The 27,867-nt window shown below is 38.2% G+C and overlaps 2 protein-coding genes across 4 annotated transcripts in view; both read right to left on the bottom strand.

Annotated features, from left to right (window-relative positions):
• On the bottom strand, window positions 1–27,818 carry LOC127639393 (uncharacterized). 3 transcript variants are annotated; one of them, XM_052121376.1, is made up of 6 exons: window positions 27,327–27,818; window positions 24,847–25,191; window positions 4,743–5,081; window positions 4,491–4,631; window positions 4,323–4,348; window positions 1–465 (listed from the first exon to the last, which is right to left on the bottom strand). In XM_052121376.1, exons 1-6 carry the CDS (start codon window positions 27,370–27,372, stop codon window positions 394–396), a joined length of 969 nt encoding a protein of 322 aa, XP_051977336.1. In that variant the 5' UTR covers window positions 27,373–27,818; the 3' UTR covers window positions 1–393. The 3 variants fall into 3 exon arrangements, with proteins under 3 accessions (XP_051977336.1, XP_051977337.1, XP_051977338.1); XM_052121377.1 differs by lacking the exons at window positions 24,847–25,191; window positions 27,327–27,818 and adding exons at window positions 12,053–12,403; window positions 16,129–16,429 and having other exon boundaries at window positions 3–465; XM_052121378.1 differs by lacking the exons at window positions 24,847–25,191; window positions 27,327–27,818 and adding exons at window positions 12,053–12,403; window positions 16,498–16,566 and having other exon boundaries at window positions 4–465.
• Window positions 19,605–27,867, bottom strand: part of LOC127639396 (uncharacterized) — a 52,205-nt gene continuing 43,942 nt past the window's right edge. Inside the window, exons 4-5 of the mRNA XM_052121382.1 lie at window positions 22,143–22,280; window positions 19,605–20,137 (exon numbers count right to left, since the gene is read on the bottom strand). Coding sequence (XP_051977342.1) covers window positions 20,115–20,137; window positions 22,143–22,280 — 161 coding nt within the window. The 3' untranslated portion in view covers window positions 19,605–20,114. The remainder of the gene's footprint in view (window positions 20,138–22,142; window positions 22,281–27,867) is intronic.

Genomic DNA, 27,867 nt, shown 5'->3' with positions numbered 1-27,867 from the left:
ACACTTAAACACATCCAATACATTTGTCTTGCTGACAGAATTAGTTTAAAGTGCACAAACAACAAGACAGAGATAATAATACAAACAGAATAAAAATAAAAAGTGAATAGAAAATGTATAAATCTATATATAAAATACACAATAAGACTTATATATACAAATACACACGCATGTAAAAATACACTTCTGTTATATACAGATGTTAGACATTTAAACATAAAATAAAGAAGTCCTGGCATGACAATGTGATTTGTGATTTAAAAATCATTTTAAAGAGAAAATCAGATTTTAATAATTCCAGAAGAAACACTAGATTAAAAGGCAATATTTATAATTTATGTTCTTGATTTGACTGCAGGTTTTATATCATATTTTATAGTACGCATTGTCGAGTCATTCAGTGGCATCGTCTCTCTTTTCCTGTCCTGCACCATTCATCAAATGAATCTTCTGCTCTTTGGCATCCTGTAAGAAAACACGAATTACAAATAGTGAAGTGTAATTTTGTCATATCAGTAATTATATTTACCATAATAACATTTTAATTCTTGATATCAAAAATGAAATTTCAACCAGTAAAAATATAATTCTCATTTTATTTTCACGTTCATTCACTCCTGAAAACACAATTAAAGATATCGAATGAATTCACTAGTTGGAATTCCAGTTGTTCATATCAGGAATGATTACTAGTAAAAATCATTTTTGATGTCTGTAATTTGGTTTTCACTGGTGGAAATGATCATTTCAGATATCTGTAAAATGACAGTGATTAGTAAGAAAATCTTCAAAGTAATCAATAATAATAAATACATTTATAGATAGATTCTACATTTATATTTATTCATTTGGCAGACGCTTTTATCCAAAGTGACTTACGAAGAAGAACTTACAAGTCTTCTGTCAAATAATACAATATAGTTCATTATATTTATTAAAACGAGACACTGTGTACACTGGACACGAGCGGTGCATTGCATCAAAAGCTGAAATACCAAATCTATCATGTTGAAATACATTTACAGATATAAAAAAGGCAGATGTCAATGTATACGCCATTTACACCTCAGTGCATATAGTGTCAGATACTATTTACACCACAGTGCATATAGTGTCAGATACCATTTACACCTCAGTGCATATAGTGTCAGATGCCATTTACACCTCAGTGCATATAGTGTCCGATACCATTTACACCTCAGTGCATATAGTGTCTGATACCATTTACACCTCAGTGCATATAGTGTCAGATACCATTTACACCTCAGTGCATATAGTGTCAGATACCATTTACACCTCAGTGCATATAGTGTCAGATACCATTTACACCTCAGTGCATATAGTGTCCGATGCCATTTACACCTCAGTGCATATAGTGTCAGATACTATTTACACCTCAGTGCATATAGTGTCAGATACCATTTACACCTCAGTGCATATAGTGTCCGATACCATTTACACCTCAGTGCATATAGTGTCAGATACCTGTGGAGCGGAGGGGGGCGGGGCCGGTCGGAATATCGCGCGCCCGGTCCCCAATCAGCCTGATGAGGCGCGCGAGGGATAAAGGCGGCCGGTGTCGATGGTTCGGGAGAGAGAGAATTACGGACATGTCCGTCATGTGTGTTTGTTTATGTGTTTTTGAGTTTCTCATTAAAATATAATTTATGTTGACAAGCCGGTTCTCGCCGCCTCCTTGCCCATCCTTCAACTGTGTTACATTGGTGCTGAAACCCGGGAAGGAGGAGGGATGCCCGTCGCAGAGTCCTCGACACTGCCGTCCACCCAGGGGAGCGCCGCTGCCATCTGCCGGGTGACGGAGTAGCCCGACCGCCCGGATGCGGGGTACGGCCGTCGTCCGCAGGGCAAGTGGGGACTGGATACCCGACCGCCTGGAGCGAGGGAGCCGCTGCCGGGGCGGAGGAGTGCCCTGCCGTCCCCAGAGACGCGGAGGGGTCGAGGGAAGACCGCCGTCCGCGAGGGAGGAGGGAAGAAACTCTCCGACCGCCCGGAGCGGTAGAGCCGCTGCCAGGGGCGGAGGAGTGTCCCCATTTGCCGCCAGAAAAGCGGAGGCGCGTTCTGCCCGCTGGGGGTCGGCGGTTTCACTCGGTTCGCCCGGTGTTGGAGCGGCTGTCGTCCGCCTGAGTGTGGAGGAGTGTTCGAGGACCACGCGACGGTACATCAGAGAACCGGTGAGTGAGCTTTTCTCTCTCTCTCTCTCTCTCCCTGTCGCACCGTGTTGGCCTTTTCCCGCACCTATTTTGTTTTGTTGTTGTTGTCTTCCCCTCCTGTCTCCTCCCAGGGCGAGGAAGGCGGGGATGACCACGCGGGACGCAAGATACACCCCGCCCCAGGGATGGGGGGGGTGTACGTCATGCCGGTGGCACCCCGGCCTGAGATAATGGCGGGAGGAGTGTGGAGCGGAGGGGGGCGGGGCCGGTCGGAATATCGCGCGCCCGGTCCCCAATCAGCCTGATGAGGCGCGCGAGGGATAAAGGCGGCCGGTGTCGATGGTTCGGGAGAGAGAGAATTACGGACATGTCCGTCATGTGTGTTTGTTTATGTGTTTTTGAGTTTCTCATTAAAATATAATTTATGTTGACAAGCCGGTTCTCGCCTCCTCCTTGCCCATCCTTCAACTGTGTTACAATACCATTTACACCTCAGTGCATATAGTGTCAGATGCCATTTACACCTCAGTGCATATAGTGTCAGATGCCATTTACACCTCAGTGCATATAGTGTCCGATACCATTTACACCTCAGTGCATATAGTGTCCGATACCATTTACACCACAGTGCATATAGTGTCAGATACCATTTACACCACAGTGCATATAGTGTCAGATACCATTTACACCTCAGTGCATATAGTGTCAGATACCATTTACACCACAGTGCATATAGTGTCAGATGCCATTTACACCACAGTGCATATAGTGTCAGATACCATTTACACCACAGTGCATATAGTGTCAGATGCCATTTACACCTCAGTGCATATAGTGTCAGATGCCATTTACACCTCAGTGCATATAGTGTCAGATACCATTTACACCACAGTGCATATAGTGTCAGATACCATTTACACCTCAGTGCATATAGTGTCAGATACCATTTACACCACAGTGCATATAGTGTCAGATACCATTTACACCTCAGTGCATATAGTGTCAGATACCATTTACACCTCAGTGCATGTAGTGTCAGATGCCATTTACACCTCAGCGCATATAGTGTCAGATACCATTTACACCACAGCGCATATAGTGTCAGATACCATTTACACCACAGTGCATATAGTGTCAGATGCCATTTACACCTCAGTGCATATAGTGTCAGATGCCATTTACACCACAGTGCATATAGTGTCAGATGCCATTTACACCTCAGTGCATATAGTGTCAGATGCCATTTACACCTCAGTGCATATAGTGTCAGATGCCATTTACACCACAGTGCATATAGTGTCAGATACCATTTACACCTCAGTGCATATAGTGTCAGATGCCATTTACACCTCAGTGCATATAGTGTCAGATACCATTTACACCACAGTGCATATAGTGTCAGATACCATTTACACCTCAGTGCATATAGTGTCAGATACTATTTACACCTCAGTGCATATAGTGTCAGATACTATTTACACCTCAGTGCATATAGTGTCAGATACCATTTACACCTCAGTGCATATAGTGTCAGATACTATTTACACCACATTTAAACACTAACATACAGTATATGAGCATCACTGCAGTGTGTTTATTTATAGTCACACACACACACACACACTACATTAACCCGTACCCCTAAACCTTACCTTAGAAAAATAAACAGTTTCACCATGGTATTTTACAGTAAAAACACAAAATGAATCATGGTTACTATATTATCACCATATTACATCCGTCTTTTATTTCTTAGTGCAACAAGCTAACAGACGGCCGATTAATTGACTTTGTGTTCAATCTAAAGGTTAATTTGATTTAATTATTACATTTACAACAGTTTGCTCCGAATAAGAAGTCCATAAATTCTCTTTTCACTACGACAGTCTCCAAACGCTTGATGATGTTTTTACCCAGTTAACGCTGTCGACTAAAGTCTGGAGAAATATGTGTGTTAAACCGTCTAAAACAAAAGACGATTGATCGAGTTTGACTTCGATTTGACACGTGATCTCATCAAACAATCAAACATGCAACAACTGTAAAACACAGAAAATAATTTCTGAGAGGCTTCAGATGAAATCAAACTGATCTGAATCTGTTGTAAATTCAGAGACAGAAAGATGTAATGCACATACTGAAGTATCTTACCTGAACATTGTGCCGCATCTCCATATCTGTTGAATAAAAACTCAATTAAACACATTTTCTTATTTGTCAGTTAGTTTTGAGTATGAAAATAAATATTTTTACATATTTAAAGACTCTTTTTACCCATTTAATCTCAAATTTTCCTCTTTTATATCATGTAATACTTGCCATTTTGTCCTCTTAATCTTGAGATCTTACGTCGATAATAAATCACACCAGCAGTTACAGCAACAACCAGAGCAACAGCAACACATATTCCTGCTACAGCAGCAGAAGACCGACCTGAATCTGGAGTTTTTATGTCTGATACTGTAATGATGAAGAGAGACAGTCATTAGTGTCACTGAATGTGATCATCATCAGCTCTTTATAACAACTGAAGATCTGATTATCTGCATTAAATGATGAAATCGTCCTCACCGCTGACATTAACACTGAAGCTCTTTACGCTGAAGCTGCTGCTGATACTGCTGCTGATCTCTAGTTGATAAAGTCCAGAGTCTGTAGTTCTGGTGTTTGTGATAGTGAGATCTCCAGTCTGATGGTCAATCTTCAGTCTGTCTCTGAATCTCTCAGCACCTTCATCACACGTCACATCTGTACAGCTCTTACTGGGATCTTCCTTCATTTCAGCTATACGAGTGTCATTGAAATACCACGTCATCACAACATCTCCCTGTTTTACAGTATCATCAGTGTGTAGAGTGACAGAATCTCCTTCAATCACCGACTTTATCTTCATTTCAGCAGCAGACACTCCTGAAACACACATGAACAGTTTCTTCTTTTGGGTGAATAAACCTCCACCATAGTAGAGGACAGAACGTTATTAAGAGACCAAGTGTATCATTATTAGCATGCTGTTATTCAAATCAGAACACACACAGATTAGCAATATTTTCTAGAGTGTAATATTAATACAGTGGATATAAAAATTCTACACACCCGTTAAAATGCCAGGTTCTTGTGATGTAAAAAAATGAGACTAAGATAAATCATGTCAGAACTTTTTCCAACTTTAATGTGACCTATAATGTGAAAAATTAAATTGGAAAAAAAAAAACTGAAATCTTTGAGAGAAAAAAAAACTCACAATAACCTGGTTGCATAAGTGTGCACACCCTCTTATAACTGGGGATGTGGCAGTGTTCAGAATTAACCAATCACGTTCAAACTCATGTTAAATAGAAGTCATTACACACCTGCCATTATATAAAGTGACTGATTAATCACAAATAAAGTTCAGCTGTTCTAGTAGGATTTTCCTGGGTGACGGAGGTGGAGGTTTTGGTGGGTTAGCATCAACTGAGCTGAGACTGGAGAAGATGGATGCAGGTAGTATGGATGATGATGATGATGATTCTTCAGTAATTGTTAATGGGGGATGGTCACAGATAACTGATACATCAAAGAAAAGGAAACATAGAGATTCTGAGTCAGATGACAACATTACAAGAGTAGTAGGAATAAACAAAACAAGGAAAATGGAGGTAGAATACAAAGTAATGGTTGCATTTTCTGGAACAGTCGAAAACATCAATAATCCAATGAAACTTACAAAAATAATCAAAAAATCAATTGGAAATATTAAATCAGCAAGGTATCAATCAAACAACCATGTCCTCCTTTTTTGTGTTGACAAAAAGCAACAAGAGATTGCATTGATGATCAAAGAGCTAGTAGTTAAAGCAGTCAAATGTTATGTACCGGGAGAATTATTTGATAATCTTAAAGGAGTGAAAATGGGGGTGCCTGTATCTTTATCTAATGAGGTTTTAAAGGCACAGATTACAAACGACATGGTGACAGAAGTGAAGCGTCTGCTTTCCAGTAGAAATGGTAAAAAAGAAAGTAGTACTACTGTTGTACTAACTTTCAATTGTAAAAAATTACCGGAACGTATTAAGATCGGAAATATGTGCTATATGGTCCGGCCGTTTGTGAGACCAGCATTGAGATGTTTTAATTGCCAAAGATTGGGTTATGTGGCAACAGTATGTAAGGGGAAAAAAAGATGCTGCAAATGTGGCGGAGAACATGATTATGGGCAATGTCAGAATCAGCTTTATTGCCAAGTATCCTTACACATACAAGGAATTTGTCTTGGTGACAGGAGCTTCCAGTGTACAACAATACAAACAATACCAAAAACAGCAGCAAGACATAGGTAATTAAAACAAAAAAGAATACAAAATAAATAATTATACAAATACGTACATACACTCACCTTCATACATACCCACATACACACACGTAGTGAAAATCTATTACAAATCTGTTATATAAAGAACACAAATACAGTATATTATGTACAGAGCAATGTAAGTAATGGCAGAAGTGGATATGTTGGATAATATAAATTAAAATAAAAATTAAACTGTGTATTGCAAATAATTATTGCTCAATGGGGCAATTTAATTGTTCATTAGAAGGAGAGCCTGAGCTCTGAAGCGCCGGCCAGAAGGCAACAGTTCAAAAAGGTAGTGGGCAGGGTGAGTGGAGAGGAGAGGGTGTTGAACCCAAATGTTGTAATTGTGGAGGACCACGCAGTGCAGCGTTTCTAGGTTGCAAAGCCCAAAAACAAGCTACGGAAGCAATGAAACTCAAAACAGTACAGAATGATTGACAAGTGACTAATTGGAAATTTGAGGGAAAATTACATAACCAAGTCTAAAGATACTTGTAGTCATAAGTGTCTTGAGGATGGAAACAGGCTTGTGGTAAACAAAATTAATTTTGTAGCTTTTATAGCAGAAGTCATTAATTGTTCAGCTCAAACAGACAAAAGAACAGAAAAGCTGAAAATTATTATATCTGCAGCTGCCCGACATCTGGGTATTACTGAAGTTTCAGTTGAACCAATTCAAATGATATTTGGACAAACTGAAGGAACAGCAGGGATGGGTGATCCTTTGGGAAGTCAAAGAGGTACAAACAAAATATGAACATTTTACAGTGGAATGCCCGAAGTTTGATTGCGAATGGACAAGAATTTAAAAGATTTCTTTATCAGCTAGCAGTTTTATCTGATATTATATGTATTCAGGAAACTTGGCTTCGTCCGCAATTCAATTTTAGCATTCCTGGCTACAAGTTGGTTAGAAAGAATAGAGTTGGTACAAACAGTGGAGGATGTGGGACATTTGTTAAAGATGGGGTGGCTTTTAGAGAAATAATAATAGATGCTCCAGAGGAATGTGTGATTGTATAGGTGTGGACACAGGGAGGGGGATTAAAGGTGGTAAACTTTTATAATCCTTGCAATCAGTTAATATTAGATGATCTAAATACAATAAGAATCAAGGCTGGGGACAATTTGATATGGTGTGGGGATGTTAATGCACATAATTCACTTTGGGGAAGTTTATGCACATATAATAATGGAAGGATAGTAGAAGAGTTTATGGAGGATTCATCAACTTCTTGTATAGATCTAACAATAGTCTCTGGAGCTATAGCTTTAGAATGCCAATGGGAAGTTCTAGAGCAATCTACATGTGATGTTGGATTGGAAATTTATCAACAAAATAAAATAATGCACAATAGATGGAGGTTTGATAAAGCTGATTGGGATAAATTTAACAGTTTTTGTATTGATGGAATGGAGAATTTTAGCTTAGAAGATGATATAGACTTGTGTTCTGTCAGATTAAATGCAATTATTATAAATGCAGCTGAAGTATCCATTCCTAAATCAAAAGGTAAAGGCAGGTTGAAAATTGTTCCATGGTGGAACGATGAATGCATTAAAGCCGTTAAAGTTACAAATAAAGCTTTTAGAGAGCTAAAGAAAACCTTAATACCCATAACTTTAATTATATATCAGAGGAAACGGGCTCAGGCAAGGAAGATAACAAAGCAAGCTAAAAGGAAGTATTGGCAATCATTCTGCTCCTCAGTAGGAAGGGAAACCCAACTAGGAGAAGTATGGTGCGTCCTTAAAAAGATGGTTGGTGTTTATAGAACTCAGAATATTCCAGTCATAGGAGATGAAGGGAAAACAGCAGTGACGCAAGAAGATAAAGCAGAAATGTTAGCTTCCACCTTTCAAAAGGCACACAGTTCAGATAACCTAGGAATAAAATATAAGAGAAGGAGGGAAGAAATTTTAAAGCAACATCAAGATATTTATAAAAATAAAAAAAACTGATAGTCAAACAGCTTTGGATGCTGCCTTTAATATGTGGGAACTTAAAAGAGAATTAATGAGGGTTAGAAGTACTGCCCCTGGAAAAGATAGAATTTGCTATATTATGATTAAACAGATGGATGAAGTAATACTGGATCTTTTCAACAAAATTTGGATGGAAGGACAACTACCGTTATCCTGGAAACAAGCTATAGTAATCCCTATTTACAAACCAGGGAAAGATTCTTCAATAGCTGGAAATTATAGGCCGATAGCTCTGACGTCTAACCTTTGTAAAATAATGGAAAAAAATTATAATTAATCGACTTTATTACGTGTTAGAAAGCAAAGGATTAACAGCTCCTCATCAGTTTGGTTTTCGACCAGGTAGATCCACCCTAGACACACTAATAAGATTAGAAACTGATGTTAAAAAGGCTCTAGCAATGAAAGAGGTGTTAGTGGCAGTATACTTTGACATTGAAAAAGCATATGATATGATGTGGAGAGAAGGATTGCCTACTAAAGTTGCAAAGATTTGGAATTGAAGGAAGATTTTATAATTGGGTTTTAAGTTTCTTATTTGGACGTTCGATTCAAGTCAAGGTAGGCAATACGTTATCTCAGATGGTGAATGTAGAAAATGGAACACCACAGGGAAGTGCCATAAGTCCTGTATTTAACATAATGATCAATGATATATTTGAAGGAATTCATCCAGGAATTAAAACCGCATTATATGCAGATGATGGAGCAATGTGGAAGAGGGGAAGAAATGTTAAATATATAGTGAAAAAAAATACAAGAAGCAATTGAGAATGTAGAGAAATGGTCAGTGGAGTGGGGATTTAGATTCTCTATTTCCAAAACCTGTTGTCAGTTTTTTTTTACTAAAAAGAGGATTTCAGAAAATATTAAACTTTATTTATATAAACAGCCACTAGAAAGGGTATCAAATTTTTAATATTTAGGTTTATGGTTTGACTCCAAATTAACTTGGAAAATTCATGTCAAATATATTGAAGAGAAATGCAGCAAAGTACTAAATCTAATGAGATGTATAGTAGGCCAAGAATGGGGGACTGATAAACAATCTATGATCAACATATACTGTGCTCTCTTACGATCCGTTTTGGATTATGGATGCATTATATATGGATCTGCATCAACTAGTACGCTAAAAAGGTTAGATTTAATTCAAGCACGAGCTTTGAGATGTATCACAGGAGCAATTAAAACAACTCCAATCTCAGAAATGCAAGTGGAAACAGGAGAGTCCCCATTAGAAATAAGACGTCAAAAATTATCTGTTGCTTACTGGATCATTTTACAAAAGCAATAATAGAGGGGAGTTGGGAAACAATAAACTTAACAGGAACAGGATTTGCATGGAATGCAAAGGAATGGGCTACAGAAATGTTGCTAAATAATATATTATTTTCATTAACGACTACCATTTCTCCAATACCCCCCCTGGTTTTTTTAGCCAACCTGAAGTTGATTTACAAATTCATGAGAGTGTTAAAAAAGGACAAATTGATATTAAGAGCTATACAATTGAATATATCAGAACAGTTTATAATGCATTTCTTCCAATATACACAGATGGATCAAGAAATCCAGAGATACATAGGTCGTACTGGATCAGCATTTTATGTTCTAGAATTTAAAATAGGAAAATATGGGAGATTAACAGATGGGACTTCAGTGTATACAGCAGAATTGGTGGCAATTCAGATGGCTCTTAGTTGGGTGGAAGAAGTGATGCTAAATAAAGTTGTGATATGTTCAGATTCAGTGGCATCACTTATAAGCCTACAAACATATCAAACAGTTAGATATGATATCTATATAGAAATATTGAATATTTTGTTTAGATTTAAGGCAAGCTGGAACAATAATACAATTTGTTTGGGTACCAGCACATGCTGATATACCAGGACATGAAAGATCTGATAAAATGGCTAAAGAGTCACTTAAACTAAACACCCCTACTATTACAGTTCCATTAATTAGGATGGAAGGAAAAAGTATCATTTAAAGAAGCTTGCAACCAGAAATGGCAAAGAAATAGGAATGATTGTAAAACAGGAAGACATTTTTATAACATACATAATACTGTAAGACAAAGTATATTGAAACAAAATTTAAATAGAGACCATCAGGCTATTTTAACAAGACTAAGGATGGGACATACAAAACTTAATTCTACACTTCATATTATAAGGAAACATGGTACAGGCTTATGCGAAATATGCCAAGTAAAGGAAACAGTTGAGCATGTGTTGTTATTTTGTCCTAGGTATGAACAGGAAAGGAATGAGTTAATAAGAGAGCTACAGGAAATGGGATGCAAAGAATTTACAATCAATAACATATTAAACACAAAACAAGGATCCGGGGAAATTGTAAGGTCAATTTTAAAATTAATTAAGCATAGTGGTCTTAGGAATAGAATATAGACATCTTTTAACATACATCTAGACTGAAATCACTTCACACTCCAGCCCAGGTGGTGGCGGTATGCACCTTAAAGTTGGTATGCAACCTGCCAATAAATCCATAGAAGAAGGATTTTCCTGACATTTTGCAAGTTGCATCTCAGAGCAAAAGCTATGGTCTGCAGAGAGCTTCCAAAGCATCAGAGGGATCTCATTGTTGAAAGATATCAGTCAGGAGAAGGGTACAAAATAATTTCCAAAGCATTAGATATACCATGGAACACATTGAAGACAGTCATCATCAAGTGGAGAAAATATGGCACAACAGAGACATTACCAAGAACTGGACGCCCTCCAAAATTTATGAAAAGACTAGAAGAAAACTGGTCAGGGAGGCTTCCAAGAGGCCTACAGCAACATTAAAGGAACTGCAGGAATTTCTGGCAAGTACTTGCTGTGTGCTACATGTCACTGTTTCTTTTCTGCCTGATTTATTTATTGTGCATATTTTTACTAGTGTAATGAGGTTTCAGAGGCAAAAGGTGTGACGCTAAACCGCATCGTTACCGACCGGCACCTTCAGATCCAGAAATATCTGAAGGAGCGCAAAATCACACAATTCAAAGATGTCTGCCATCTGAAGAAAGATAATAAACTAGTCTTAACTATATGACCATTATTTTAATGTATGTCTGCTTTTAATTCATTACTCCACTGAAATTGTTTGTCCCTAGATTTGTCCAAGAATTTGGATAAAATTAGTCAAAAGGTGACAGTGGAGCATAAAGAACCTTGTTTAATGCCACATCATCTAAATCCGGAACAGAGAAAGTAGCAATATATACAATTATTGTTCATATTATTTTTCATCACACCCTCTGAACTTTGAACTAAAACCCCAAATGAAGAAGAAATAAGGTCAATATAATGAGAAACTGTGCTACTGGATTTGAACTGATCAATCGAATCTCCACCAGAAATAAAACTGTTTTAAAAATGTAAAGACACTTTAGTTGTAAACATCTGCTGTTCTGTTTTGTAATGATATTGTGATAATCATGTGTTTTTAAAAGAGATTATATTTATATGTGAATTAATATACAGGTAAAGTGAAGATTATTGAATCATATTTGCTTTTAAACACTCATTAAATGACTCACCATGTTGGACACTGACAGTGAATGTCTTTATATAATTGATGTTGTTGATGATGGTACGGAGTAGAAAATCTCCAGAATCTGTAATTCTGATGTTCATGATGGTGAGAGATCCAGTCTGATTGTTCAACTTCAGTCTGTCTCTGAATGTCTCATTATAACCACCTGGACACGTCACATCTGTACAGAACACACTGAGATCTCCATAGATTTGAGCTACACGGATGTCATTAAAATACCATTTAATAAAATTGGTTCTGTCATTCTGTAATCCAGTAACAGCAGTGTGTAAAGTCAGAGAATCTCCCTCCATCACTGACACAGACGTCTTCATTTCATCAACACCAAACACACCTGGAGACACAAATGAACAGTCACTCTTAAAGATGCACAACAGGGAAGATGGTGGTGGTGTAGTGGCTAAAGCACAGGGCTGTTAATCAGAAGGTCGTTGGTTCTATCCCCACAGCCACCACCATTGTGTCCTTGAGCAAGGCACTTAACTCCAGGTTGCTCCGGGGGGATTGTCCCTGTAATAATTGCACTGTAAGTCGCTTTGGATAAAAGCGTCTGCCAAATGCATAAATGTAAATGTAATGTAAATGTACAACAGGAAAACACTGTGAAAATGATTCTTTTACAGGTCATATTGTCAAGATGACACAAACACAACAAGAAAATTCACTCATGACAAACTAAAATCTTTCTCAAGTATGTCTTGAACACATCCATACACACCACACAATCCACATCACATTCACACTGTATATCCCTCCTCATGCACACAACACAATCCACATCACATTCACACTGTATATCCCTCCTCATGCACACAACACAATCCACATCACATTCACACTGTATATCCCTCCTCATGCACACAACACAATCCACATCACATTCACACTGTATATCCCTCCTCATGCACACAACACAATCCACATCACATTCACACTGTATATCCCTCCTCATACACACAACACAATCCACATCACATTCACACTGTATATCCCTCCTCATGTACACAACACAATCCACATCACATTCACACTGTATATCCCTCCTCACACACACAACACAATCCACATCACATTCACACTGTATATCCCTCCTCATACACACAACACAATCCACATCACATTCACACTGTATATCCCTCCTCATGTACACAACACATTCCACATCACATTCATACTGTATATCCCTCCTCATGCACACAACACAATCCACATCACATTCACACTGTATATCCCTCCTCATGTACACAACACAATCCACATCACATTCACACTGTATATCCCTCCTCATGTACACAACACATTCCACATCACATTCATACTGTATATCCCTCCTCATACACACAACACAATCCACATCACATTCACACTGTATATCCCTCCTCATGCACACAACACAATCCACATCACATTCATACTGTATATCCCTCCTCATGCACACAACACAATCCACATCACATTCATACTCTATTATCCCTCCTCATGCACACAACACAATCCACATCACATTCATACTGTATATCCCTCCTCATGCACACAACACAATCCACATCACATTCACACTGTATATCCCTCCTCATGCACACAACACAATCCACATCACATTCACACTGTATATCCCTCCTCATGCACACAACACAATCCACATCACATTCATACTGTATATCCCTCCTCATGCACACAACACAATCCACATCACATTCATACTCTATTATCCCTCCTCATGCACACAACACAATCCACATCACATTCATACTGTATATCCCTCCTCATGCACACAACACAATCCACATCACATTCACACTGTATATCCCTCCTCATGCACACGACACAATCCACATCACATTCACACTGTATATCCCCTCCTCATGCACACGACACAATCCACATCACATTCACACTGTATATCCCTCCTCATGTACACGACACAATCCACATCACATTCACACTGTATATCCCTCCTCATGCACACGACACAATCCACATCACATTCACACTGTATATCCCTCCTCATGCACACAACACAATCCACATCACATTCACACTGTATATCCCTCCTCATGCACACAACACAATCCACATCACATTCACACTGTATATCCCTCCTCATGCACACAACACAATCCACATCACATTCACACTGTATATCCCTCCTCATGTACACAACACAATCCACATCACATTCACACTGTATATCCCTCCTCATGCACACAACACAATCCACATCACATTCACACTGTATATCCCTCCTCATGCACACAACACAATCCACATCACATTCACACTGTATATCCCTCCTCATGCACACAACACAATCCACATCACATTCACACTGTATATCCCTCCTCATGCACACAACACAATCCACATCACATTCACACTGTATATCCCTCCTCATGCACACAACACAATCCACATCACATTCACACTGTATATCCCTCCTCATGCACACAACACAATCCACATCACATTCACACTGTATATCCCTCCTCATGCACACAACACAATCCACATCACATTCACACTGTATATCCCTCCTCATGCACACAACACAATCCACATCACATTCACACTGTATATCCCTCCTCATGCACACAACACAATCCACATCACATTCACACTGTATATCCCTCCTCATGCACACAACACAATCCACATCACATTCACACTGTATATCCCTCCTCATGCACGCTAACACAATCCACATCACATTCACACTGTATATCCCTCCTCATGCACGTAACACAATCCACATCACATTCACACTGTATATCCCTCCTCATGCACGCAACACAATCCACATCACATTCACACTGTATATCCCTCCTCATGCACGCAACACAATCCACATCACATTCACACTGTATATCCCTCCTCATGCACACAACACAATCCACATCACATTCACACTGTATATCCCTCCTCATGCACACAACACAATCCACATCACATTCACACTGTATATCCCTCCTCATGCACGCAACACAATCCACATCACATTCACACTGTATATCCCTCCTCATGCACGCAACACAATCCACATCACATTCACACTGTATATCCCTCCTCATGCACGCAACACAATCCACATCACATTCACACTGTATATCCCTCCTCATGCACGCAACACAATCCACATCACATTCACACTGTATATCCCTCCTCATGCACGCAACACAATCCACATCACATTCACACTGTATATCCCTCCTCATGCACGCAACACAATCCACATCACATTCACACTGTATATCCCTCCTCATGCACGCAACACAATCCACATCACATTCACACTGTATATCCCTCCTCATGCACACAACACAATCCACATCACATTCACACTGTATATCCCTCCTCATGCACACAACACAATCCACATCACATTCACACTGTATATCCCTCCTCATGCACACAACACAATCCACATCACATTCACACTGTATATCCCTCCTCATGCACACAACACAATCCACATCACATTCACACTGTATATCCCTCCTCATGCACACAACACAATCCACATCACATTCACACTGTATATCCCTCCTCATGTACACAACACAATCCACATCACATTCACGCTGTATATCCCTCCTCATGTACGCAACACAATCCACATCACATTCACGCTGTATATCCCTCCTCATGCACGCAACACAATCCACATCACATTCACACTGTATATCCCTCCTCATGCACGCAACACAATCCACATCACATTCACACTGTATATCCCTCCTCATGCACGCAACACAATCCACATCACATTCACACTGTATATCCCTCCTCATGCACACAACACAATCCACATCACATTCACACTGTATATCCCTCCTCATGCACACATCACAATCCACATCACATTCACACTGTATATCCCCTCCTCATGCACACAACACAATCCACATCACAATCTTCTGTTTAATATTGACAAAATACACTGAAAATGTGAACAGATCAAATCCTGAGAGAACTTTGCTGCTAAATCACTGATGATGTTTATTCAAACAGATATGCATATTAAATATCGATAATTAATATTATAGTGTTAATATTACTCACAAGCTGCTGCGATATGATTCATCGGGAATTCTTCGCAACATGCAGGAAATATTAAAATTGTGCTCAATCCCGCAACTGAACTATTGATATATTAATCAGGACTTCCGGTCAGACAAATAACATTAGCTTTAAACTACATAAAGCGGCTCCTTAAATCAGGTACTATAAGTTGCACACATGATGGAAAATAGGAGAATAATTGCACGAGCTCACAGTGGGTGCGGATGAGGACATTTTCAGGACAAACACATTCGGGATCATTATATGAAGCTGTGTCAGTTTGTGAATGTGACATTCTTCATATTAATGATAAAACAATGTCTTACCATCATCGAGCACAAAACACACAAAGAGCAAATAAAAAAGGACCTTCATTTGTATCCGATGTTCGGGAAATAAAAGTGACCCGTTATGTTGTCCAAAATGGCGAGTGATAACTGATCCCGGAACTGCGGAACTGAGCGATGACGCAATGACCTTTTATTTGTTAATGCCAGTCACATTATAATAAATAAGACAATAATCACTTACATATCAATATATATTGATGTTATAGCAATTAGTAGAACAGATATATAACAAATAGAAATAAACACTGCTATGAGATCATCATTAAAAGCTTCACATAGATGCGTTTTGATTTACTATTTTACAAACCAAGAAGAAACTCAATATAATGTTTCATTTCCACCTTAAATAACTAAAAGTTGGGTTTTCTTTTAGCCCATTTTTGTTTATGAATATTTCCCCATAATCAGACAAAGACTGAATAAAAAACTATTTTACAAGATAACTTTAATGGGCAGATATTAAAGTATGACACAGATGATTGTGGTAGATGGATACTACTCGTGATAAAGATGATGAACAATTTGTATTTGTCAACTGTTATGCCTCCAATCACAAAGTGAATCACGAAATACTGTTTTCACTAGTGAATCTTGAATTCAGCATTTCATTTTCTTATAATTTTTGCCAAAGTTATCTGGGCAGGGGGCTTTAATACTGTGTTTGATGAGACCATCGATAGACAGCCTCCTAAAAGTAGACCTGGCCTTTCTAGTGAACTAATGTGTGTTCAAGATTTGGCCGTATTGATGTGTGGAGATATAAGAATCCAGACAAGAAGGAATAAACATGGAGTTTATTAAGGAATCTTCTCCTCATTCTCGTATTGACTATTGTTTAGTGTCTAGTGACGTAACTAATAATGTGGCTTCTGTTCTGACAGAACCCTCCAGAATGACGGACCATAAAGGGATATTTCTATTACTAAATATGGTGCAAGTGTAATAGTTACTGTAACAGTTACTCTTTTGACCTTGACTTATCCACTGAACACCAGGTAAAATAACATTTCACAGTCTGCAAAACAAAATTCTCAGTCCATAGAAACGCTTTTTAACTCAGTATAACATACATGAATATCATGTGAGATTTAGCTTTTAAGTGCCTAAATGGAACATCACGTTACACTGTGCACCCTTTTTAACACTTAATGCACATAAATCACGCATAAAACGTTTCAGAACAATACATAAATGTAACATTCAGTTGAAATGAAATTATTTATATAATTATTTAGAAACTCACCAAATTCGGGGGACTTCAAATGCATGAACGTCGGATTTTACAGGGGTTCACAATCAGCAACAATCAACACTCTAAAAGTGACCCGATATGATTAATTTAATGGTTTACAACATAATATATAATATTTTTTTTATATATTTTATTTTAGAGTATAAACTTAAACGATGATTTTAATATTTGTCTTCCGCGATCAGCGAAACGTGTTTTTCTCTTCTGCTTCCGCGTCTCAAAAAAATAAATAAAATAAAATAACAAATATAATAGCCTAAAAAAGAATCGCTTCCGCGTATCATTTTTATGACGTCACACACACTTTTCGTCTCAGCCTTTACGTTTCACACTCTCACAAATGTTGGCCAAACATTTTATACAAGGTTAAGAGAAAAGCTATGTTTATATATTGTAAAAATCAGGGTTCAAATTTAATTTTTCTACAAGAGACGGACTCCACCGGGAACGATGTTACTTTTTGGTCTAAATGTAATTGAAAATTGTAATTGAAAATAGGAAATTGTATTCAGCACTCTTTCGGCAGGAGTCGCAATTTTGGGAAAATAATCCTTTCTCGAGTTGCTCTGAACGGCCATTGGGTGGCGCTGGTGTTAAATATTGAAGATGTCTTTTTCATTTTAGTTAACGTATATGGTTATAATAGTTTGAAGCTTAACCAACACATGTTTTCAGAACTTTCTTCATTGATTTTAGAATTGAAGACGTTATATCCGACCGAAAATGTTATTGTGGGAGGGGATTTCAATGTTGTTCCAGATGAGGAGTAGGGCTATGATCGATATCCATGTAAATTTACCTCTCCACTATGGAAGCATATGAGTAGCAATATTCAATTTGACATTTAATATGCAAAATGACAATGCAATATGTAAAATGGCAATGCATTCTGTATTTAAATTTACATTTTACATTACCATTCTAGCAACGTTTGTTGCAAAATGAAAATGAATTACATAATTTACATTTGCCATTTCATACACTCGTTTTAATATGCATTATTGAAACGCTTTATAAGTTGCAAAATTAAAATGAAAATGTATTACAGAAATGATTAGATATGTGTAACATGTTCAAGCAAAAACTGTGGCAAAATGATCATTCAAATGTTATTTTTCTTAATTGCATTTACACTCACAGTCAAGACACTTGCGATTGCTTTTTCATTAAATGTCCCGCAATGAATGTAGCAAAATTCAATGTGCACATTGAAAATGCATTCCGAGCCGATCACGCCCCTGCCCCGCCCCCTCCCGCCCTCTCCCGCCCTGTCAATCACTGCATCAAGGCGGGGCTCGGCAACAGGTAAACATAACATGTTATGGCTATGTTACGTGTTTTGAGTTTACAGTCTATGGTTTTGAGGTGTTGGAAAAATGGCGGCGGCAGAGCTAATACGAGCGTTAAATTCACTAGCAGATGAAGTGGAGCGTGAACAGAGAAACGGTAGAATTTCCGAAGATTATTACGAGTATGTAGGTGATAGAACCAGTACGTTGTTGGAACGTCTGGGAGAATTTTCTGCCTTATCAGGCGCCGACACCCGTTTGGCTGCTGACCTCTTAAAGGTGGTGGAAGAACAATTGTATTCGGAGAGGCCTAGGGGAGTGGGGAGACCAGCAGCCCTGGAGATCCCTGGCGAGGCCATAGAGGGGTATCTTATGCATGGGTTAAAAGTTAAAGATATCGCGGCCATGTATGGAGTTAGTCGATGTTAACTGGTCAGGAGAATTAATGAAACAAATACGGTAAAAACTCAAATTAACAATACATGCAATTTTTTAGATGTAAAAAGTATGATTTTATCATATGATTAAAGGTACAAATGTATGTCATGTTTAACAAGAATATAAACATTATTTGAATCAGGATGAGATTTATTGCACAAGTACACTTAAACACATACAATACATTTGTCTTGCTGACAGAAATTTAAAGTGCACAAACAACAAGACCGAGATAATAATGAAAAATAGAATAAAATAAAGTGAATATAGAATATAACTATATATAAAATACACAATAAGACACACACACATATATATATATATATATATATATATATATATATATATATATATATATATATATACACAAACATACATACATACATACAAGCATGTACAAATAAACATCTGTTATATACAGTAAACATATATACATATCTGGTGTTCCCAGAAGTCTCTGCATGACCCACATGAAATCAAACTACAGTGATTTAAAAATATTTAAAAGAGAAAATGAGTTCCAGAAGAAACACTAGATTAAAGGCAATCTTTATCATTTATGGTCTTGATTTGACTGCAGGTTTTATATCATATTTTGCATTGTCGAGTCATTCAGTGGCATCCACTCTCTTTTCCTGTCCTGCACCATTCATCAAATTAATCATCTGCTCTTTGACATCCTGTAAGAAAACATGAATTACAAATAGTGAAGTGTAATTTTGTCATATCAATAATTATATTTACACAAATAAAATTGTAATTCTTGACATCAAAAATGAAATTTCAACCAGTAAAAATATAATTCTCATTTTATTTTCACGTTCATTCACTCCTGAAACACAATTAAAGATATCGAATTAATTCACTAGTTGGAATTCCAGTTGTTCATATCAGGAATGATTACTAGTAAAAATCATTTTTGATGTCTGTAATTTGGTTTTCACTGGTGGAAATGATCATTTCAGATATCTGTAAAATGACGGTGATTAGTAAGAAAAACTTCAAAGTAATCAATAATAATAATAATAATAATAAATATATTTCTAGATTGATTCTACATTTATATTTGGCAGACGCTTTTATCCAAAGTGACTTACGAAGAAGAACTTACAAGTCTTCTGTCAAATAATACAATATAGTTCATTATATTTATTAAAATGAGACTCCGTCTACACTGGACACAAGCGGTGCATTGCATCAAATGCTGAAATACCAAATCTATCATGTTGAAATACATTTACAGATATAAAAAAGGCCGATGTCAATGTATACGCCATTTACACCACAGTGCATATAGTGTCAGATACTATTTACACCTCAGTGCATATAGTGTCAGATACCATTTACACCTCAGTGCATATAGTGTCAGATGCCATTTTCACCTCAGTGCATATAGTGTCAGATACCATTTTCACCTCAGTGCATATAGTGTCAGATACCATTTACACCTCAGTGCATATAGTGTCAGATACCATTTACACCTCAGTGCATATAGTGTCAGATACCATTTACACCTCAGTGCATATAGTGTCAGATACCATTTACACCACAGTGCATATAGTGTCAGATACCATTTACACCTCAGTGCATATAGTGTCAGATACCATTTACACCACAGTGCATATAGTGTCAGATACCATTTACACCTCAGTGCATATAGTGTCAGATACCATTTACACCTCAGTGCATATAGTGTCAGATACCATTTACACCTCAGTGCATATAGTGTCAGATACCATTTTCACCTCAGTGCATATAGTGTCAGATACCATTTACACCTCAGTGCATATAGTGTCAGATACCATTTACACCTCAGTGCATATAGTGTCAGATACCATTTACACCTCAGTGCATATAGTGTCAGATACCATTTACACCTCAGTGCATATAGTGTCAGATACCATTTACACCTCAGTGCATATAGTGTCAGATACCATTTACACCTCAGTGCATATAGTGTCAGATACCATTTACACCTCAGTGCATATAGTGTCCGATACCATTTACACCTCAGTGCATATAGTGTCCGATACCATTTACACCTCAGTGCATATAGTGTCAGATACCATTTACATCTCAGTGCATATAGTGTCCGATACCATTTACACCTCAGTGCATATAGTGTCCGATACCATTTACACCTCAGTGCATATAGTGTCAGATACCATTTACACCTCAGTGCATATAGTGTCAGACACCATTTACACCTCAGTGCATATAGTGTCAGATACCATTTACACCTCAGTGCATATAGTGTCAGATACCATTTACACCTCAGTGCATATCGAATTATTAATTTACATCAGTTTGCTCTGAAGAATAAGAAGTCCATAAATTCTCTTTTCACTACAACAGTCTCCAAACACTTGATGTTTTTACCCAGTTAACGCTGTCGACTAAAGTCTGGAGGAATATGTGTGTTAAACCGTCTAAAACAAAAGACGATTGATCAAGTTTGACTTTGATTTGACACGTGATCTCATCAAACAATCTAACATGCAACAACTGTAAAACACAGAAAATAATCTCTGAAACGCTTCAGATGAAATCAAACTGATCTGAATCTGATTTTCTTTGTCAGTTAGTTTTGAGTATGAAAATTAATATTTTCACATATTTAAAAACTCTTTTTACCCATTTAATCTCAAATTTCCCTCTTTTATATCAGCTGTATGTAATACTTGCCATTTTGACTTAGTCTTGAGATCTTACAGCGACGGTAAATCACATCAGCAATTAAACCGACAACCAGAACAACAACAACACCAACAGCAACACATATTGCTCCTACATCACCTGAATCTGGAGTTTTTATGTCTGATACTGTAATGATGAAGAGAGACAGTCATTAGTGTCACTGAATGTGATCATCATCAGCTCTTTATAACAACTGAAGATCTGATTATCTGCATTAAATGATGAAATCGTCCTCACCGCTGACATTAACACTGAAGCTCTTTACGCTGAAGCTGCTGCTGATACTGCTGCTGATCTCTAGTTGATAAAGTCCAGAGTCTGTAGTTCTGGTGTTTGTGATAGTGAGATCTCCAGTCTGATGGTCAATCTTCAGTCTGTCTCTGAATCTGTCAGCACCTTCATCACACGTCACATCTGTACAGCTCTTACTGGGATCTTCCTTCATTTCAGCTATACGAGTGTCATTGAAATACCACGTCATCACAACATCTCCCTGTTTTACAGTATCATCAGTGTGTAGAGTGACAGAATCTCCTTCAATCACCGACTTTATCTTCATTTCAGCAGACACTCCTGAAACACACATGAACAGTTTCTTCTTTTGGGTGAATTAACCTCCACCATAGTAGAGGACAGAACTGAGGAAATAACAACAATTGTGCACCTAAATTACTGAACAAGGAATATTCCTTTAATAGAAGACCACACATATGCAACAGCTGGTCTGATGTGATCGTAAGTATGTAACATCATGCCTAGATTAAAGGAGATGCCTGAGCCCCTAAGTAGGGAGCTTGTTGAACCTCAAGTCTGGAAATGTCGAGGCTTTCAATGCTGGCTCGTAGGCGGAGACAGGTGTGAGCGCTGGCTGTGGCCCAGGGTTCCCGCCATAACCCACAGTGTAAGGAGAGAATGTGACCTCTGTGATTGTTGCCGATGACTGTGGTGGGGAATCGACCACCAGAGATTGGAGGGTTTGCCCCCCCAAACTAATTTATTTAGGGGGAATGTTGGGAGAGGTGTTACCTTGGGGGTCGTGGTGATGGGAGTGACCTCTGTCCAGCGTAATAATGACGAGGGGTAATGGATGGCCAGCGTGGCTCGGAAATATTCCACAAAAGAAAGGTTCACCACCACTGGAACAACTGTACGTCGGTTGAAGTTCAGTCCTATTCCATAAATGGATTTGAGTTAGGAGTCAGATATTGTGGTTAAGGTAGTGAGTTATAACTTTTGTTGTATATTCCAGAAGAGGAAGATCTTGTCTGAAAAGCTCCAGAAATACAACCGTCAGCTCCATGTTCCTAATGATTGTGCTCGTTGGTGTTGGTGGAATATTGCAAGCGCCCGCTGAGTCCTTTTTGGTGTTCTGTTCTTCTGTTACAGAGAAGCTCATGGAAGCAGGGATATGGACTCAATTGCTGGGTTTATTAAACAAGTGAATGAAGCGGTGATAAAAAAAAACAGGTGAGTCAATCCTGATACAGTGGTGATGCAGACAGCAGGTGATTAATATCCAGACAGGGTAATAATGCAATGTACAGATGAATAGTTAACTCACAACAGTCTTTTGATATATGCAGGAAACTTAAATGACATAGGACCGCAGAGCCGTGGAGGGCTCAATGGGCAGAGCAAGTAGCCATGGATGAGAGCACAGGCAGTGGCTGGGGAGCTGCCTCCTTGGATGCAGGTGCTAGCATTGACTGGGGAGTCTCCTCCTCTTCCAGACAGCTGGGATCATTATTGTGGGAACGGTCGAGGCTACAGGGTGTGCTGAGTGACAGGTCTCCTTAAGCAACCAATTTGGCCCAGTTGCATGGGTGTAGAGACACATGGGGTAACCTCCTTGTTGTCGCGATTAGGCTCTCAATGAGGCACGTGGTAAATTGTGTGTGGATCACGGAAAGTAGCATGAGCCTCCACATGCGGAGTCTCTGCAGTATCATGCACAATAAGCCACTTGATAAGATGCATGTATTGACTGTCTCAGAAGCGGAGGCCACCGAGACTTGTCCTCCACCACCCGGATTGGATTGAGGTGAGGTGAGTAACCAAGCCACTACAAGGTCCTACTAAGTAGTGGGAATTGGGCTTTCCAAATTGGAAGAAAATGGGATAAAGAAAAAAGGAAATGCAAGACGGCAAAAGAAAGAACTATAGTTTGACACACAAGGGTAGTTTAGGGATGAAAATGTCTTGAGATCAAACACCGAGCGATGTCCAAAGGTGTGGTAACTGTGGTATAAGTGGAATAATTAGCTCTGGCCCATTAAAGTATTGAAAAATAAAGCCCCTCCTGTATGCACATTGTTGGACAGTCCGTCATCAATTATTCCTTAATTATAAACTTCTGCATTTTAACATTACTAACTACTTTAAAAATATTTTTGTGTGTGATCATAATACAACAGTCAAATGAATAAAGATTGCACATGATCTTTCTTGACTTCATGAATGAAAAACAATATTTGTCTATTCTGTGCTTATAAAATTATTGTTCGTATTATTTTTAATCACACCCTCTGAACTTTGAACTAAAACCCCAAATGAAGAAGAAATAAAAGTCCATATAATGAGAAACTGTGTTACTGGATTAGAGAAAGAGATTATATTTATATGTGAATTAATATACAGGTAAGTGAAGATTATTTATTTATATTTGCTTTTAAACACTCATTAAATGACTCACCAGGTTGAACAGTAACAGTGAATATCTTCTCATTGATGATGTTGTTCATGATGGTCCACATTAGATAATCTCCAGAGTCTGTAATTCTGATGTTCTTGATGGTGAGAGATCCAGTCTGATTGTTCAACTTCAGTCTGTTTCTGAATCTCTCATTATAACCACCTGGACACTTCACATCTGTACAGAACACACTGAGATCTCCATTGATTAGAGTTACACGGATGCCATTAAAATACCATTTAATATAATTGGTTTTGTCATTCTGTAATCCAGTAACAGCAGTGCGTAAAGTCAGAGATTCTCCCTCCATCACTGACGTCTTCATTTCATCATCATCAAACACACCTGGAGACACAAATGAACAGTCACTCTTCAAGATGCACAACAGGAAAACACTGTGAAAATGATTCATTTACAGGTCATATTGTCAAGATGACACAAACACAACAAGAACATTCACTCATGGCACAAACAAACATCCATCTTTCTCAAGTATGTCTTGTACACATCCATACACACCACACAATCCACATCACATTCACACTGTATATCCCTCCTCATGCACACAACACAATCCACATCACATTCACACTGTATATCCCTCCTCATGTACACAACACAATCCACATCACACTCACACTGTATATCCCTCCTCATGCACACAACACAATCCACATCACATTCACACTGTATATCCCTCCTCATGCACTCAACACAATCCACATCACATTCACACTGTATATCCCTCCTCACGCACACAACACAATCCACATCACATTCACTCTGTATATCCCTCCTCACGCACACAACACAATCCACATCACATTCACTCTGTATATCCCTCCTCACGCACGCAACACAATCCACATCACATTCACACTGTATATCCCTCCTCACGCACGCAACACAATCCACATCACATTCACACTGTATATCCCTCCTCACGCACGCAACACAATCCACATCACATTCACACTGTATATCCCTCCTCACGCACGCAACACAATCCACATCACATTCACACTGTATATCCCTCCTCACGCACGCAACACAATCCACATCACATTCACACTGTATATCCCTCCTCACGCACGCAACACAATCCACATCACATTCACACTGTATATCCCTCCTCACGTACGCAACACAATCCACATCACATTCACACTGTATATCCCTCCTCATGCACACAACACAATCCACATCACATTCACACTGTATATCCCTCCTCATGTACACAACACAATCCACATCACATTCACACTGTATATCCCTCCTCATGCACGCAACACAATCCACATCACATTCACACTGTATATCCCTCCTCATGCACACAACACAATCCACATCACATTCACACTGTATATCCCTCCTCATGTACACAACACAATCCACATCACACTCTATATCCCCCTTCACAAGCACACAATGTTTACAAAATGTTGAAAGCTTACTTTAACATGTTTTATCATAAAGGCAAATAATTGTGTTATCATTTCAGTCCACTGTATTCTAAGACGTTAATTTGTTTTTAAATGTGGAGTGATGAACAATGCCTTGGTGTGACCATTTTTAGATGCATTAAGTGGCACCTGATATTTGCCCCACTTAGGTTCTCCATGACATTCACAAGGATGAAGTCACTGTTTACAAATAAACGCTCCGCCCCTTCCGGGTTCTTTTTTCGCCCAGAATAGAGTAGTTGTATATGGGCACTTCACTCAAATTGAAAATTTGAAACTGAAAATGAAACTGCCCAGAAAGTGCTGTTATTGGAGATTAGGGCTTCTTCAAATTTCCACCAGATTGTCGCATCAGGAAAAACTCCTGATTTTACATAAATGATGATGATTTCATGGATCACCGTCATTGTTATCACTTTAGAGAAATCTCTAAAACAGCAGTGAAGCTATAAAAAATTAAAATATCTGAATTATTCTTCTATTTGTAGATTCTATTAAATTTTAAATGTAGGATAGAGTTTGATTACATTTCTAAACAAACATTTCATCGTTATCTGATCATGAGATAGAGACATTGACGTTCACTTTTATCGCCCAGAAAAGAACTGCTGATATCACCGTCATTGTTGTCACTTCTGCTCTATTAGACACAATTGACATGAATTTGAATCTACAGTCATTCCTAATGATAATCGAAATTATATAGCACTTTTTAAACACAAGAAATACACTCACAGCCATATAAAACCGCCGATAATAACATTTCAAAATAATTAAATAATAAGTCACATCCTAACCCTATAAAAACACCTGAATCACAGATTAATCTAATTTTAGATTCTATATAATTCAAAAATGTGTTGATTACATTTCTAAACAAACATCTAATCGTTATCGGATCATGAGATAAATACATTGACGGTCACATATGAGGAAAACTTTGGATTGGAATTTAAAATGATCAAAACAAACTGCGTCACTTTCATCTTTTATTATAAATGTATATAAATGTCTTACCGTCTATGAGCAAAACCCAAATCAACAAAACAAACGATTCCTTCATTCTTAAAATCCCCGAGAATAAATGAAGAATTAAAGTTTTCAGCTCCCCAGTTTAAATGTTGTTGACAGTCTGCAGCAGCTGACTGCTTTAATTATTGCAAAGTGAAAGTGAAAGTATTTTATGTATCCGGACATAAACACTCCTCCAGTAGATCCGAGCGGACTCAGTCTTTTAAACCATTTTGGTGACTGAGGTTTGTTCACGATAGGGATGCAAACAACCGATAATGCGATTGGTTAAAGATGATTAAACTGTTAATATTGTTTTAGAGTAAACAACTGAAGAGAGGTAATTGAATGTGTTTATCATGTACTCAAGTAACATACATGTGACGGCGGTATTTAACACACAAACACTCTCAGTCTGAAAGATTGGGAATATTTGCATCCCTAATCGGAGTCTCTGGAGTGTTTCGCGGCTCCTGCAGACCTCTGCATGTCTCTGTAGATTCACAAAGTAAATCACATGATGATGTTCTGTGATCATCAGATCTTA

This window comes from Xyrauchen texanus, chromosome 48, assembly GCF_025860055.1.
Source record: "Xyrauchen texanus isolate HMW12.3.18 chromosome 48, RBS_HiC_50CHRs, whole genome shotgun sequence".
NCBI lineage: Eukaryota > Metazoa > Chordata > Actinopteri > Cypriniformes > Catostomidae > Xyrauchen > Xyrauchen texanus.
Note: the sequence above shows the minus strand (reverse complement) of the source record. Positions and strands in the feature narration are given on the sequence as shown.